The following is a 16,635-nucleotide window of genomic DNA, read 5'->3' on the forward strand; positions in this document are numbered from 1 at the left end:
ATTAGTCATTTAGTTATATTGTATTCTTATTTTTAATTAAGTTAACGACATACTTATTACGAATTCATTAGCTCAGTATTATTTATTTATTTATCATAAATTCGTAACATTAATATTCACTTCAATTCAAAAGTTCTTTCAATTTTTTTATCTTAATTTATTTTAATTTTAGTATTTTGTATTTAGTTGTATTTTGATAATTGAATTACTAGTTTTATCCCTAGAGATAAATATATACTGTACTATTCTACCATAGCAGCCTCTAAAGCACCCTAATAATCAAAAGTGAAATTAATAAATTTCATTTGTTTATCATTTCTGCATGTTACTTTATGTTGCCATCTGGTCGAACCATATTGGCTTGGAAGAAAAAAAGAAGAACCTGCCCCTTATCATGGGATTTTGGGGGCATAGAGGTAAAGTTGATTTTAATTATTTTTGGTATATGATCTCGAGAGATTGCAATATTATCACCATACGCTGACCAATACTCGATATAAATGAATGTTTTAACAGTAACATAAGAAAGGCTTAGTCATATAGAGGAAGTAACGGTTCTAGGCAGATTCAGGTAATTTTACAATGTAGCTAGATAATTTTTTTTTTTGTTCAAAAACTGTCCTACTCGCCATTAATAAATGTTTTTTAGGTAAGATAAGCCTGCTTCTTATGAGGAGAAGAAGGGAGGAGGGAAGTTTTCCTTCTAAAAACAGCCAGGAATGTATGTTTTTGTTTCGCATATGGATATCATTAAACGCTTATAGTTAAAATGTTAATTTTTTCCTCAAAATCAGTTTATAAACCTCGTTTTAACTTCCCTTCAGTCGACACTTCTCTCTAAAGCTTCATTGGTCTACTATACAATAATTCTTCACATATATCGTCTAATATATATGAAAGAACTGTCAATAATAAAATTTAACCTTTGAAACAAATACAAAACCAGTTAAACAGAAATCATCATTATTATTGGCTTTATTGTACTGACTGGGTAAGACAGCGGTGATAGAACATCCATTGAGCTGTGATTAAGTGCTTACATTTCAATATTTAACAAGACCAATATTTTAATATTGTTATAACATAATATGGGCCGCCCTTAGCTCAGTGGTTGGGCACAATGTTACCATTTTGATTACTATTAGCAGTGCTGGTTCGAATCCGGCCTGGAGCGTTGTCTTTTTTCATCGAGTGACGGTCCCACAAAATGAAAAACTTCGACCCCCAACCATGGTAAAAGTAATGGCAATAAAAATAAAATTTAAACCTGGCTGTATGAAAAAAATATATAATAAAATTAAGTATTTAATATGATATGAGGACAAGATAGTCGGAGTAGCGGTCAGCAAACATACACAAATGAAAAAACTTAACTATTCATGCTGACATTTCGATCTGAATTTGTAACCTTCACTAGGGATAAAAAACGACTCAAGTCAGAGAATCATAAAAATAAAATAATAACATACAATCTTGGAAATTTTCATAACAATAAATTAAGTAGATAGTAGTTGATAATAATAGAAGATAAAATATAATATTGTAGAGGTAAGAACTACACAAAATAAATGATATAAAAATTATTTAAAAAACAGATAGTGTTATGGTAAATAAAGGAATAAACATAATGAAAGGGGTGGAAGAAAATGTACAGAAGAGTAACTAAATTAACATAATAAAATATGAAAGTTATGTTTAAAGATAATGAAATGTGTGAAAAAAAAATATATATATATATACTTTTTATTATGTTCTTTATTACTTTATATATACTTTTTTATTATGTTCCTTGTTCTTTCATACTTTTTATTATGTTGATTTAAATTTTTTTTCATTATTTTTTAACATTACTTACATATTTTATTATTATTTAAATAAATAATTTTAAATTTTATCCATTCTCAAAACTTTTTATTCTCTTTACAAGTCCGACGTTTCGGCCAATTCGGCCATTCTCAGAGACAATCTTAATACAATTTTTGAACTAAATAATTTAAAACCTTCCTTCATGCTATTTTTTCTGGGTTCGTTGTTGTGTTTCTTTTTTTCGTCTATTTTCCTGTTATAACGAATTTTAATTTTTTTTTTCATGTTCACTTTTTTTTTATAGTTTATTTGTTGAATTCTTGTCGGCTGGTTTGGCTGCATTTGTGTTTTAAATTATTTAGTTCAAAAATTGTATTAAGATTGTCTCTGAGAATGGCCGAATTGGCCGAAACGTCGGACTTGTAAAGAGAATAAAAAGTTTTGAGACTATAATGGATAAAATTTAAAATTATTTATTTATACTACATTAACCAGTCTCATAAAAAGTGTTTCAAGATTATAAATAAAATATTTTGTTAAATAATACATTTTCTTCTGTATCTTTCATTATGTTTATTTCTTTATTAACAAAAACACTATTTTTTAATAATTTTTATATAATTTAATTTGTATAATTCTTACCTCTACAATATTATCTTTTATCTTCTATTAGTATCATCTGTTTGTTATTGTTTTCTTTTTCATTTTATATTCATCTGAAGTAAGGTTGTTATCTCGTTTTTTTTTCGGCCCTGATGAAGGCCAGAAATTCAGGTCGAAATATAGGCACAAATAAATAATATTTTTTTATTTGTGTATTTGTGTATTTTGGCTGACCGTTTTGGAGTCTACTGCACATTTTTTGAGGCACAGGATCTCTGGTGCTTTCAACCACTCACTGCTACAGTTTATCCTCCGAGTCTTTGGGGCAGAATATTGCGAGCGGCCAACGCTCACCTTATAGTCACTGGCCCTTCACTGTTTGGACGATGGTGGCCATCTTGGAAGAGATTCGAAGATTTGTCTATTTTTTATTCGATATGCGCATATCAGTTTTTATTCTTTCATCTCCTGTCAGTGACATTCTCTTTTTATTGTATCAAATAACGATTATTTTATTTTCTATTCAATGCATTATATTAAAGAGTTAATTTGTTTTTAATTATGAGAGATAGTTGACCGTGGATGACGTACGAGATGATGGTTGGGGGTGCGGTCAAAGTGAAACACAAATAAGTTGGTGTAACCTATTTAATTATGCCAACGGCTAGAGTTTCTAGCCTTCTTCAGGGCTAAGAACAGAACAAGATAACAACCACAGTAAGTATAGAAAATATAAACAAAAATATAAAAAAAAAGAAAGTATAAACAGAATAACATAAAATGAATAATTTTACAAAATAGAATTAATAAAATAAAGTGATGAGAGAAGCAGGAAATAAATTTTTTTTTTCTATTCATCTCTTTATCAATTATTATTGTTACATATATTTTCTTCCTCTCAATTTTCTTTTTCTTTCCATATTTCAATTTTTAAAATATTAATAACTAATATGTTCGTACTTCTTTGCATTATATAACTTCATTTTTATTTTATTTCCTTAATTATGTTATTTTACTCACTTTTTCAATTACTCATGTCTACATTTTATTTCCCACTTCTCTCATCACTTCATTTTATTAATTCTATTCTGTAAAATTATTCATTTTATGTCATTATGTTTATATTTTATTATTTATTTTCTATACTTATTGTGGTTATCATGTTCTGTTCGTAGCCCTGAAGAAGGCTAGAAACTCTAGCCAAAACGTTGGCACAATTAAATAAGTTACACCAACTTATTTGTGTTTCATTTTGACCGCACCCCCAACCATCTTCTCCTCGTACGTCATCCACGGTCAACTATCTCTCATAATTAATTAGAGTATCTTTTATTTAAGATAAAAAGTAATTCTTGAATATCAACACAATTGCCAAGTCTCTATAGTCAATAGTCTGAGCTACATGCATAAAATAATTCAAATATTTGAATCCAACTTCTTCAAAGGTTTCGAAAAGTATGCTTGTTGGGACGAACAAATGAAACTTTTTTTTTTCAAGAATTGTTTTCTTAGAAGTAAAAATAAAATTTCACAAAAAATAAAAAATAAATTAACAAAGTAAACTACCTTATTAGCTTTATTAGAGAGGTTAGCAGGTCTCCATGTGAGATAATCAGGTTTTGTCGCAGCATAATATTCGTCGACCAAATTTTGTATGACGTCTCTGGAAATGTCTAACTCTTCCAAGTTATTCTGAAACATGGCCTGTTTTCTGAATTGTTCCAAAAAGGCCTCACGCTTTCGTAGCTTATCGTATTGTGACAATACTTGATTGAACAACTAGAACAGAAATAGAGAAGAAAAATTAATTTAGATACTTTTTAATCGTACATATAAATATATATACACCACTACACAAGCATCCTTAATTAAATACAAGCATATTTGTTTCCAAAACAGATTCTCAACAGTTACATCTCCTGTACATTTTAAATCTGTAAGTTATTTCTTTTTTTTTTATTAATATATACTTATTTTTAAACATCTTATTTTAATTATTTTTTTGTTAATATTTATAGAATTTTTCACTTATATTTACATAATTTTAACCCCCACCTTAGTTTACTTTATTGTAATTTTATTATCCTACCTTGTCAACATATTTTAAGTTGTGGTTTCATTTTTAGCCCTGATAAAGCTCTGCAAACTGGGGTAAAACACTAGCAAATACATAGTTGAAAACTATTTTTTCCCATTTAAACTGTACTTTAACGTTTTTTTATTTTAATTTCTTTTCTTTAATTCATATTGAAGATTGAACAATTTTTTTTATTTTGAGTATACATTTAAATATCGAATCAATCTATTATTTTATTTTATTTAAATTTGGTAATGTAATTAATGCAATGTAATGGTATATTGTAAACAAAGCTGCAACAATGACATAAGCACTGTTTACAAAATATACTGCATCTAAAAATGTCTGCCTCTCTAATGTTTGTGTATACCAGTCAGCTTTGAAGTCTCTTAGCAACCACCAACTACTGTCGTACGACACATTGCACACTGTCTACTTATGGCTGTGATTTTCTAGTCATACTTAGCCGTCATTGTTCATCTACATATACAGCCTTCATCATTAAAAGGTCAGATAAATAGACATTATTAGTTTCAACGATCAGGGCCCTGTTTCTTAATAAAGTACGAACTAATACTATTGGTCTTGTAGATTTGTCTTAATTCGATTACTCTGACTTGTACAATAGTAACTTATACTTTAGCATTTTTTAATTCCTGTAATATCACTAATAGTCATCCCTATCATGAAAAAAATAAGTATTAGTCTTATTACCACACTAGTTTCTACACTTGTACTATGAACTAATACTATTAGCTTTCATTATGAAATAGGGCCCAGGTGTCATAATTTATTGTTATACATCAAATATTTTTTTATTTTGTTAAAGAAGATTTTTATGTGATTTATTAAGTTTATAATAATTAATTTTGTGTATTTTCTCTGTTGTTTCATTTTATAAAATTCTATTTGTCTTATTCCACAACAGGGCAGATAATCTCTAGGGGTTAAGTAACCTTGTAACTTGTACTTCCATTCAAAACCCAGATTAGAAATTTTTCATGACAAATTCAAATTACTGAGGTTCAAATCACAACTTACAGAGACGATGTTAGTATGATTGGCAAGCATGAGGCCAGATACCCTGTGGGCAGTATGTACATAAGGAGACTTCCTCGACACCGCCACTTGAACGCTGCTAGGCCCCCATGGGATGAATTGTATCATCTTCCTCTCACGTATACGATGAAGAGATTTATGGACCTGGGTAACTTCAACTTCTCCCTGATATTAACAAATGATAATATTAAAAAAAAAAATTAAAGAGGCATATTTGAAAATGTCTGCAATCATCGTGTTCAAATTATGGTTGCAACTAATTTCTAGTTTCAATATAAGTTAATTGATCATTCTTAATTTTTAATTAGTACTGTCACATAATAAATTAAGTCTTTTTGCCATTTCAAAAAGAATAAAAAACCACATTAAAATGCAACAAAACCTAAGATAGCAAAATTTGCAAATAAGCCAGTTTGGTATTGGACCGACAATAAACTAAAATTGCGAGTAACATATACAAAATATAATAAGATAGTAAAAATCACCAAAATGGTATCATGTATCAAATAGTTAAGAAAAAGAAACAGTTAATAAGATAGTCTAAAATCTTTTAATCTTCACTTGAGTATTAGTTTTCTTTATTCTTTTAGTCTTAATTAAATAACATGCTAATTCAAAAGAACAACCAATAGTTTTAAATCAAGTAACAAAATCAAAAACTAAATGTATAGAGATCAATTTTATGTAAATTATTAAATGTATAGAGTAGTAATTATTAAATGAATAAAGATAAATCAAAAACTCATATAATATTTTGAAAGTTAAAAATGGTAAAAGGACAACTTAAGTTCCAAAATCGACACGATTCATTAGGGGCTTAAAACAAATAAGTTTTTTGGGGGGACAGAATTCAAATTATGCTCTATAATTTGAACATTTAAAAAATTAATCAAAATAGTGATATTTTATTAATATATATTTTTGTTAAAGTCAATATAATAAAAGATGTCTGTCAGTCACTGTTCCTGGTATTACGGGCACTATATAGCACCTCCCCCATTTTTAAGTTATATCAACAGAAAATTTAAGATCAAGTACTTCAGGTTCTGTATAGCTCCAGATCAATGTCCATTTATAAGTCATATTAGTATAAAATATATGATAATATGTTGCAGGTACTGTACAGCCCCCGAACTATTTCTAAATTATATCAATTGAAAATTTATGGTTAAAGCACTAATAATGACTTTAAAAACTGGGGGCATAAATAAATTAATAAAAACGATTTTGAGAGTAAGGAGAGAAAGAGAGAAGGATAGGATAATTAAAACTGCTATTATGTGATTAACGACTAGTTCAATCATAAATATTGAATTTAATCTATGAAATTATGGCATTTTAAATTTTTACTTGTGTTTACACACATATGGGCAGATAAACAGACATATCAATCATAGGAAAGTCTAAAATACTAAAGACTGTCAAGTTTTGTAGTTAAATTTTTTATATGATTAAAATGCCTAATTTTAATAAACCTTCAACTTTTCCTAAATAAATAAACTTTGGTGACCTATATATTTACCTGAATTATATTAAGAATTGAAATATAACAATGGGAACCGAGCCTGTCCAATTCAGTCGAGACCATCATGTTTTTTGGTTGTAGGAGTCGCCTCATCACATCCATCACGGATGTTTTCATAACAGATGTCTCCTAAAAAAGGAATAAAAAATAATAAGAGAAAAACTCAAAAAAGAGACTAAAAATTTAATTAAGTTATAACTGTAAGTTTCCAAAATAGAATCCTATAGTACTGGCCTGACCAACTCAAATGGTTTCACAGACTACTTCAAAGACACAAAACATTACAATGGGACACACTTTCGGCAAACATGCTTTCAACTCTTTGCAATCGGTTGTTCCCTCTGAGGGGAAAACGCAATTGTAGCATATCACTCGGTTGTCGCTTATGAGGGGACATGAAAGTTTATTAGCGATTACAGAGAATGAACTTATCCCATCACAATTTTTTAAGAACACATATTTTCATGTAGTTTTACATTAATATAGCACAAAAAACAGATAAAAATATCAAGATGCAAGATAAATCAACAGGTTTTACATCGATTACCCTTTGATTCCAAATCAACAGAGTTTACACCGAAAGAGAACATGCGAATTGTATTTACGACACACTATACACTTCTCTAATCCATTGAGCAATATGTACAATTATAGGAAGTAGGGGAACAAAGGTACATGAGTATGATTCAATGCTATAGGTTAACTTGATAAGATAATACAGAAATCCGAAAACTGAGAAAAGAAATTTACAGAATTCACATCATATTGAAGCATCCAACAATAAAGATTTCTCCAGTAAAAGACAGTGCTGTGATTTCATTATTTACCATTAGTAATCTCCAAATTATTTCTTTCTTTTTTAATTTTATTTTATTTTATCTGTTTTTTGTTTTTTTTATACAAATACAATAACAACAATAAAAAAGGGCCTAGTGGAGGTCAAGACAATTTAAAGTGGAGGTTTGCTTTATCCTCTCAAATTTTTAAGCAAACAGCCAACATAAATATTTAAAAAAATTTATAGGTTAGCATAAACTCAACAAATACAGCATAAAAACAGAAAATTAAGTTGAGGAGCCTTTAACAATTAGATCAAAGCTTATAAATTTGGTAGTAAGTGAAAAGAGCTAGCGAACCAACTTCCACAGGGATTGATAGAGGGCTCTAATCCGATTTGGTTTAGACCCCTCACTTGGTCAAGGACACTGCTTCGCTTTAAACAACATTTTATCTTGGTTCAGGTGGACAGAGCTACTGATTTATCTATCTAAATGTACCTCTACATCAATAAATAAAGCAACTTTTGAGAGTAAATACCTATACTTACATACCTCTTTTTCGCCCGTTAAAGGTGTATATCCTGTCATAAGGAAATGGAGGCGAGGTGTCGGGATAAGAGGACCAATCAGACCAATTAAATCACTGTTCATGTACGAAGGGTACCTAAAAAAAAAATGACAAAATAGAAAGACCAAATTTTTAAAATGTTTCTAGACAGTAAAAATCAAGCCAAATTCTACAATATTAAATCATCTTACCTTAGTGTCGCGGTACTGACAGACATAATCGTCGAAACGAGGCCATTGATCTGGGAGAAGGTTGGCTGCTGAATGTGAAGCCTGTCTGTCGCAATCCTGTTCAATGCTGTATTATCAAGGACTACCACACAGTCGGCAGATTCGGTTAACCTCTTTAGGGTCAATACTGAATTATATGGCTGCACTACCACATCACTGCATCAGAAATAAATTAATTTTATTGTTAATAATGTTATACACGGTGTCCCATAAATTAGTGATCATGTTGTGGGAGCAAATACTATACCTTAAGAGGAACAAATAAATCCATACGACCCATAGTCCAATCCTAAATGCTATCATATAAAATCAAATTTTGTGTTTTAGCTGTTACCCGTGGTTATTCTCGGAAAAACTCAAATAAATTTACTTTTGCTTACTCACATCCTTAAATGGGCAATGAATTAAAAACAAAATGAAAAAAAAAACTCAAAAGAAAGTCCATACATAATTAAAAATTGTATTAGTTTATATGTCATCATCATTTTTATCTGTGGCGCTACAATTCTTATAGAGTCAAGGCCTCCCGCAACTTCGTTCACCAGTCCTCTCTAAGTATATATGTTGTAATAATTGAAATTAATTATAAAATTAAAAGTGATTTTAATAGTTTTAACTTAATTCTCATATCCAAGGTATAGTTTTAGAAGATGACAAGGTCAAATAAAAGATTTAATATTAAATAAATATGAGATTTTTAATTTTATTATAAATAATAATAAGACTCTTAATCTCAGGGTAGGTTTCTAGGCAATCAGAAACATACACTTTTACTATTAAAACTTAATTAAATTAATATCTCTTTTACACATGTATTTAAATTTAGGTATAACAAAACTAACCAATCTTATAGAATCTTCTTTTGATGATTTTCTCAACAAACTAACACAGATTGTGGGCAATCTTTCAGTAAACAAAACCTTGGTTCTCTAAAAGTCTTCAACTCGCTTCTCATCCACCGAAGTATGTTGTTTGGCGATCCAAAAAAAGAATCCTTTTTTCTTCATGGGTGACTATTTGATGTCTCCTTTGAGCTGGACCAAAGATGATGAGGACATCCTCATCCAGGAAACATCATTCCCTGCCCCTGCCTAAGTAACTAATGCCTTCCAAAAAACCAAAACCTGTCTCGATATTCCATGTAATCATCGATTGTAGCACAACAGTTCAGGGTTTTTGTGAATGATTTACTTTCTGAATATTATTCTTTAGCACTACTTCTTGACTTATATTTTTTCTTAAATTTACTGTAATTTCAATTATGATGGGAAGTTAAAATAAAGTTTTAAAATATCTGAATCTGCTCAACATGGCTGCGAATTAACGAACTTTTTCCAGGACTCGTGCCGCCATCTTGGCTTTGCATGATATATTTTGTGACAGCATATTTTACTGATTAAAATTGGTTAGCTTGCTTTTAAGTTTAATAATACAAATAAACATATTGAAATGATAAATCACATAAAACATACCAAAAATCGTTTATATGTAAAAATAACTATTTGAAATAGAAATATAGCCGTTAAACGGCTGGCCACCTCTTCCCCACTCCTCCACGCTTCCGCTTTATTGTCGCCTTTTGTTCAACCTTTTGCTTTGAACAGGTAGGTGGTCCTGATTTGTTCTTTGCTCATTTATTATCATTTAACATCATTATTATTATTTTTATTTATATTTATTCTTTCAAGACGTTTATTTAATCTCTACTTTCTTCTTTTTTTTCTTTTTTTCCTGTATTGTTTTTTTGTTTTATGTACGTCTCCTGTACTTTTTTAACTGTATATTTTATATATTATGTATATCATCTGGTATTTGATTAAACATCTGTTTAAAATTACATTTTTGTTTTCTCCTTATTAGTCTTATACTACTAATAATAACATATTGTTGTCACTAATATAAAATTTTTAATAATTAAAATAATCAAACATATTCTAAATAAGGAGATATGAAAAAAAAAATCTTTTCAAGATCTAAGTAAATGTTTTGCACCATATTAAAGCTTAATAAATGACAAAGTTTTTTTGAGATCGGCGATAATAACAGCCAAGCCAATGAAGAGTAATAGCTACTTCAAATGTCCAAAAAGTTTTAGAAATATTAATCTTTAATTTTTGACATAATATCATGGGACATTTTTTTGGCAGATCCAACCCATTACATTCATAGGAAATTTTCTTATCCTTAATTTGACACCTCTTAAATTCTTTTTAAGATAGCTTTGAAGTAGATTCGTTTGAATTTTTCTGTGAAAAACCACAGATAACAGCTTAAAACACAAAATTTAATTTTTATCCCATACCGTTGAGAATCAGACTATGGGTCATATGGGCTTTTTATTCCTCTTATTCTTATTCCTTCTGCTCCCACAATATAACTCACTTATAGGACACCCTGTATAATGGACATTCATCATGATAGTATTTAAACAAAAATTGAAACTTATAATGAGTTGACCATAGATTAAAATGTGGAGATGATCGAGGGTGCGGTCAGCAAATAAATAAACAAAACTATTTAACAAAAAATGAGGCACAAGTAAATATATTTTTTCAGTTTGTTCATGTTTATTTGCTGACTGCGCCCCTCTAACCATCTAGTCCACATTTAAAAAAGTTGATCCATGTGCTACCCTCTTCCACTCCTGATTCAAGGGAAGATATTTGAAAAATAAAATCTTCCGCCTAACTAATAGTTGAAAAAATAGTTTCTCACAAAAATGTATCACCTTATTTCATCTTGGTTCGGAAAAACACTGTACGTCTGGATCAATTTTTTGGGGAACTTATCGTGAATTGTCTCAAGAAGATAAGAACCCATTCCAGAGCCAGTTCCTCCAGCTATCGAATGGCACATAACAAATCCCTAAAGAAACGATAAAACAACATAAATAGTAAATTAATTTTGCACATTAATATAAAATTTAACAAATTTATATTTTTTTAAACAAAGAACATTGGTTGGCACCTGCCTCAAGGTTATCACTGTTTTCAGCTTCTCTTTCAATTATGTCAAATATTTCTTCTTGCAATTTCTCCCCTTGTGAATACCCAGACGCCCAATTATTCCCAGCGCCTCCACCATCTCTTGATAGATAAATATTTTCAGGATTGTAGAGCTACAATAAATTATATGTTAATTTATTTATTATAAAAACAGGATAAATATCTTAATAATAATGATAATGACAGTGTACATTGAATAGACTGGTCATTAAAAATTAAATCTCAGAAATACAGTCAGGAATAGAAGAGGAAGCATGGTTAAAAACTAGTGTTTTGGGGTGGTTAGGGAGTTTAAAATGGAAGGATTGATATCTGGTTCGGGCTAGATCGGTTACATATGGAACATTAAGGTCTTTATGGATGATTTTATCTGCAGCAAAGTAAGGAGCATAGAGGATTTATGATTTAAGGATTGAATTGGATAAGGAATTCGATGGTTTAGTGGATCCCCAAAGTTCAACTCCACATGTCAAAATATGCCTTAATATGGTCATGTAGATGAGTCTTTTGTAATTAATAGGAAGTCTAGACAGTTTATCCATAAGCTTTGTAATAATTTGAATCTACAAGCAGTTTCCTGTCTTTTCAGTCTTACATAGGGATTCCAAGTTAATCTTTTGTCCAGACGTAGTTCTAGATAGCGGATACTGTAGGACAGGAAGTCGTAGATTTACGACAAAGGGTAAAGGTGATTTGAAGTCATCTATTGGCATTTTAACACCATTTTGCAAGGGCTGTGATGTGGTAAAGGAGAATTTGGGATACACTTTGCTGGCTATCATTCAGTGATAGCACACATCTCATCGGTATATGTGGTGAGGAAAGTGTTGACCACGCATTTTTTAAAACTAAATTTATAATAATGTATGACAGTTTAGTCCAAATAGAATTGAGTTTCTTCATATTATTTGTATAGACAACTATAAATACTTTTACAAAGAATCTTTATGCTCCCATGTTTATTTCTATTAGTATTCCTTTTTACAATTAAAAATCATTAATTTCTATTTAAAATCAGTAAAATGCTACAACTATAAATCATAAAGATCAATGTACCAAAGCAGCACAAACATAAATATTAAAACAGTAATATAAAACACTTAAGAAATTATATAATTTGCCAAAAAAAAAAAAAAAAAAATACCTTTGCATACTGAGAATTTTTAATAGATTGGATAACCCTTGGTTCTAAATCGAGGAGAACAGCTCTAGGGATATAATGCTCATCGTCAGCCTAAAATGAAATAAAAATTAAAACATGTTTCAATTAAAATGATAAAATGAGATATAATAAAAGATTGAACTCAAAATCACAAGATCATAAAAATAAGAATTATATAAGATAAATTTAAATTGGAATAATGTTAGGATATAGAAGGAAACCATCAGCTCTGGTTTCTAATCTCTTTAGAAATGCTTATTATTATTATTATTATTAGTACATCCTGCAATAACATTTTTTTATTTAAATTGAAAAAAAAAATTACACATATAATGCAGTTTCTATTTTTTTATTTCTGCTTTGTTTTAAAGCAATTTGTGTGTAATTTAAATTTAATTAACACACTTTACACCTTTGATTCTCAATCACTGTCCCATCACTCCCAGGGAATGATCCCACCCAAAATGAATTATTTTTCATTTTACATTTCCTCATTCATTCAATTCACACATAGTCGATACCAGATTTAAAAACAATATTATTAAATTTTCAAAAATAAGAAGTAGAATTTCTGAATTGATATTGTAGAATGTTTGTTTTTTACTTTCTTTAAGTAAAAGAAAGACCCTACAAAGTCAATCAGAATTACAGTCATCAATCAAAAGCCAATCTTCAAGATTCCTACAATATCAGACCGACTGACACTTGTATCGAACAGTAAGGATTTTTAGATAATCTTTTTAAGATTCGTGATAAACAGCAAGCTTATTTGGCCATTATTTTGCCATTCCTCCCCAAGAAAAAAGTGCAACACACAGGATAACAGAACACATGTAACCTCCTCTGCACTTTCCCAGTATCTCTTTTTCTTTAATAATCAGATTTCAGAATTTTCTTAGTAATCCATCAGTATCAAGGCTACATAATTAATCTGTGTTTAGTGCAAGTTTTGTTTATAATTGACCTGCCCACCCACAAAGCCAGCAAAAGACCTGCTTTTAATAGATATGCTCAGGACCCTTTCAGCTGTCCATTAACCATCTGCGAAGTGCCTTTGTATACCTGCAGGCGAATACCCGATACAGGTATGACAAGACACATGGCAAAGACCCCTATAATATTAATAATTGCTAATACATCAATACATATCAAAATATATTACTTGTTTTGTAATTTATTTAAAATTTTTATTATTTATATTTTATGTTTTAATTTTATTTTATGTATGTTAGAGAGGGAAAACAGAAAAAATGATAAAAAAAAAAAATTGTATAGAAAGAAAAAATAAAAGAACAAAAATGATAAAACAAAAGAAAATCATATATTACTATTATATATTATAAGTTTACTTGACTATGCCTATATTTTATAAGATTTAGAAAATTGTCTGACTAGATTTAAGTATGCTGTGTATTTAAGGATTTAAGGATTTCGGCTTCAGAGGCCGAACATGGAACACAGGCTGTTCCTGCAATAGGCAAAAAACATGTTTTTCTCTACAATAAAGCCCAAAAACAGCAATAGTGATTTTGATCAAACTTGTATAAAGTCTTCAACTTTTCAAGGAAAAATGGTATTAACAAACAGGTACTCGAAACGTAAATGAATTCTCAAGAAAACAAAATCTTTTAAATTGGACTGATATTAGCAAAAATACTATTTTGAAAGAATTTTATTTTGTTCTTCATAGAAACCAGTTCACTTTTGGTTTATTAATTTCTTAACTGATTCCAAATCTATAAATCTCTGTGAACTTTTTAGATGCTCCTTTAAAGGATAATTTACTAACCATCATCATTATAGTCATTCCCTCTTGAACCACTGTGCGGTGTGAGGATCCCGCATGTCTGGCTTAAATGTCTCTCTCTTCTCCTACTCCAATCCATTCTAGACTTCCTGATTACTTCCCTTACACTTTCCTCCCAGGGGATGCAAAGCCTTTCTTCCCTTCCTTGCAGGTCTCGTAAGTCTTCCTGGCGCTTCTATTTGGATCCATCCTAAGAAGATATCCAAACCATCTTAATTTGTGCTCCTCCAGAATGGTCCCAGCTGGTCTGATGCCAATATTAGCCCGTATGGTGGTTTTCTGTACCCTATCTCTCCATGTTGTTATTTCTATTTTTCACAGATACCTCATTTCTAAGTTTTGAAATTAACTCCTGTGTTTTGAGGTGAGGGTCCACGATTCAGAAGAGTAGGATAGGAAGGAAGATCGATATATAGATCGCTATTTTAGTCTGTTTGTCACCTCTCTTCTTCCCAGGAACACTGTCTGACCATACTTAATATCTTCCAATTCTTTGGGCCACTTCCTTATCTCTTGAACTAATTCTTTATCAATCACATAAGATAAAAAAAAAATTATAACTGAATCAGACTAGTATAAATGAAAATACAGCAAGCAATTATTATTTGTCTTAATAGACAAAATGGTAAGGAGAGTTATTTGAGTCGACATACCAGACATTTATCAGATTATTCAATTATATTCAACTAAATGTATAGTCCACACTTTTAGATAACTTTAATTTCATGGGCAATAGCACAAGAAAAAGTACTTACTTGGTAAAAGAAAACATCTTTACGATCAGTTCCTTCTGTGGCATAATGTTCTAATCTTCCGTCGGAGCTGATACCATGTTCAGAACAAAGTTTTTTCCAAAATTCAAAACCAACTGTTAACAGAGAAATTGAGAAAAAAATATAGTAAATTCAAAACACGGTCTGTAATGATTGTACATTCATCATGGCTTTGCTTAAGGCACAACAAATAAGTTTTTTTAATTACTTGATACATGAAGTAAATCTTGGACTGGAGTAATTTAAAGATGGTCAACAAATGAATCCCAGTAATTAGTATTATCTTTGGATTACAATCAATATGAAATAAAAAACTTCTATAAAATTCTACCACTGTCAAAGAAAGCATATAGGGAACTAGTTCACAACTGTCACTCCGTCATGGCAGAGGGCATGTATTCACTCATGCAGCTATTATAAGTGTGCTAAGAGAATATGGTTTTATTTTTAGAATATGTTCTATAAATGTTTTCAGTCATAACCTAAAACTATAGTGATTTGCATTTGGGCAAATTTATGATGACAGAAAGAAACCTTAGCAAAAGGATTAATAAAATTAAACAATAGTGAATAAATGAGTAAAAGACCACAATGGAATGTTGAGAGTGACACTTGTATACTTTTACCTGCTATATACTGTTAGTATATGAATACTAACCATTATATCTTAATATTGAGTGATACTTAAACAACAAAATAAAAAGGTAGGACCAGAAACCTTACTTTGATTTCCACACTGACCAAGTTGCAAAGTAATAATCTCACAGGGCATAACTTAAAATAGAATCAAATAAACACAATCAGTGCATTAAAAAACAAAAGTTTATTACAATAAATAATAACTAAAACCACAAAGCAATGGTGACATGAAATTGAAAACAATCAATAAAAAGTAAGGTTATAAATAAAAATATGATTACATGATGTAATGAATTTGAGATATTAGAGATAAACACATACTAAAAAAAAAACATATTAATTAAAACTAAAAATAGTATCACATATAAACATATCTTCAAAAGATAACAGTGAAGATACCTTGATTTCCACATTGGCCCAATTGTAATGTTATGATTTCACAAGGCATTTTGGAAGATTATTTGTACACACTAGTTCTGTACAAGATGAGGACTTTAATTAAATAATTATTGGAGAACTTCATTGATTAATTGGACTTAACACGTTTGAGTCAAGTCCAAACTCACTGTTATCACAAAAAAACAAAACAATTAAACCGCCAA

At 29.8% G+C, this 16,635-nt stretch overlaps 1 protein-coding gene across 4 annotated transcripts in view; it reads right to left on the minus strand.

The window, feature by feature from the left end:
• Nucleotides 1-16,598, minus strand: part of LOC106692420 (tubulin gamma-1 chain) — a 20,129-nt gene extending 3,531 nt beyond the window's left edge. For 3 of the 4 annotated variants that reach the window (XM_067052119.1, XM_014438365.3, XM_014438367.3), the window contains exons 1-10: nt 16,433-16,598; nt 15,377-15,489; nt 12,797-12,886; nt 11,619-11,765; nt 11,376-11,512; nt 8,609-8,803; nt 8,402-8,513; nt 7,068-7,199; nt 5,528-5,710; nt 3,976-4,188 (exon numbers count right to left, since the gene is read on the minus strand). In XM_067052119.1, coding sequence (XP_066908220.1) covers nt 3,976-4,188; nt 5,528-5,710; nt 7,068-7,199; nt 8,402-8,513; nt 8,609-8,803; nt 11,376-11,512; nt 11,619-11,765; nt 12,797-12,886; nt 15,377-15,489; nt 16,433-16,481 — 1,371 coding nt within the window. In that variant the 5' untranslated portion in view covers nt 16,482-16,598. Of the gene's footprint in view, nt 1-3,975; nt 4,189-5,527; nt 5,711-7,067; nt 7,200-8,401; nt 8,514-8,608; nt 8,804-11,375; nt 11,513-11,618; nt 11,766-12,796; nt 12,887-15,376; nt 15,490-16,117; nt 16,275-16,432 lie in introns of those variants that run through there. The other variant, XM_067052120.1, reaches the window with a different exon arrangement.
• Nucleotides 16,599-16,635: the final 37 nt, after the last annotated feature.

Source organism: Halyomorpha halys, unplaced genomic scaffold (assembly GCF_000696795.3).
Source record: "Halyomorpha halys isolate HHAL.00 unplaced genomic scaffold, Hhal_1.1 Scaffold56.1, whole genome shotgun sequence".
In the NCBI taxonomy this organism is placed as follows: domain Eukaryota; kingdom Metazoa; phylum Arthropoda; class Insecta; order Hemiptera; family Pentatomidae; genus Halyomorpha; species Halyomorpha halys.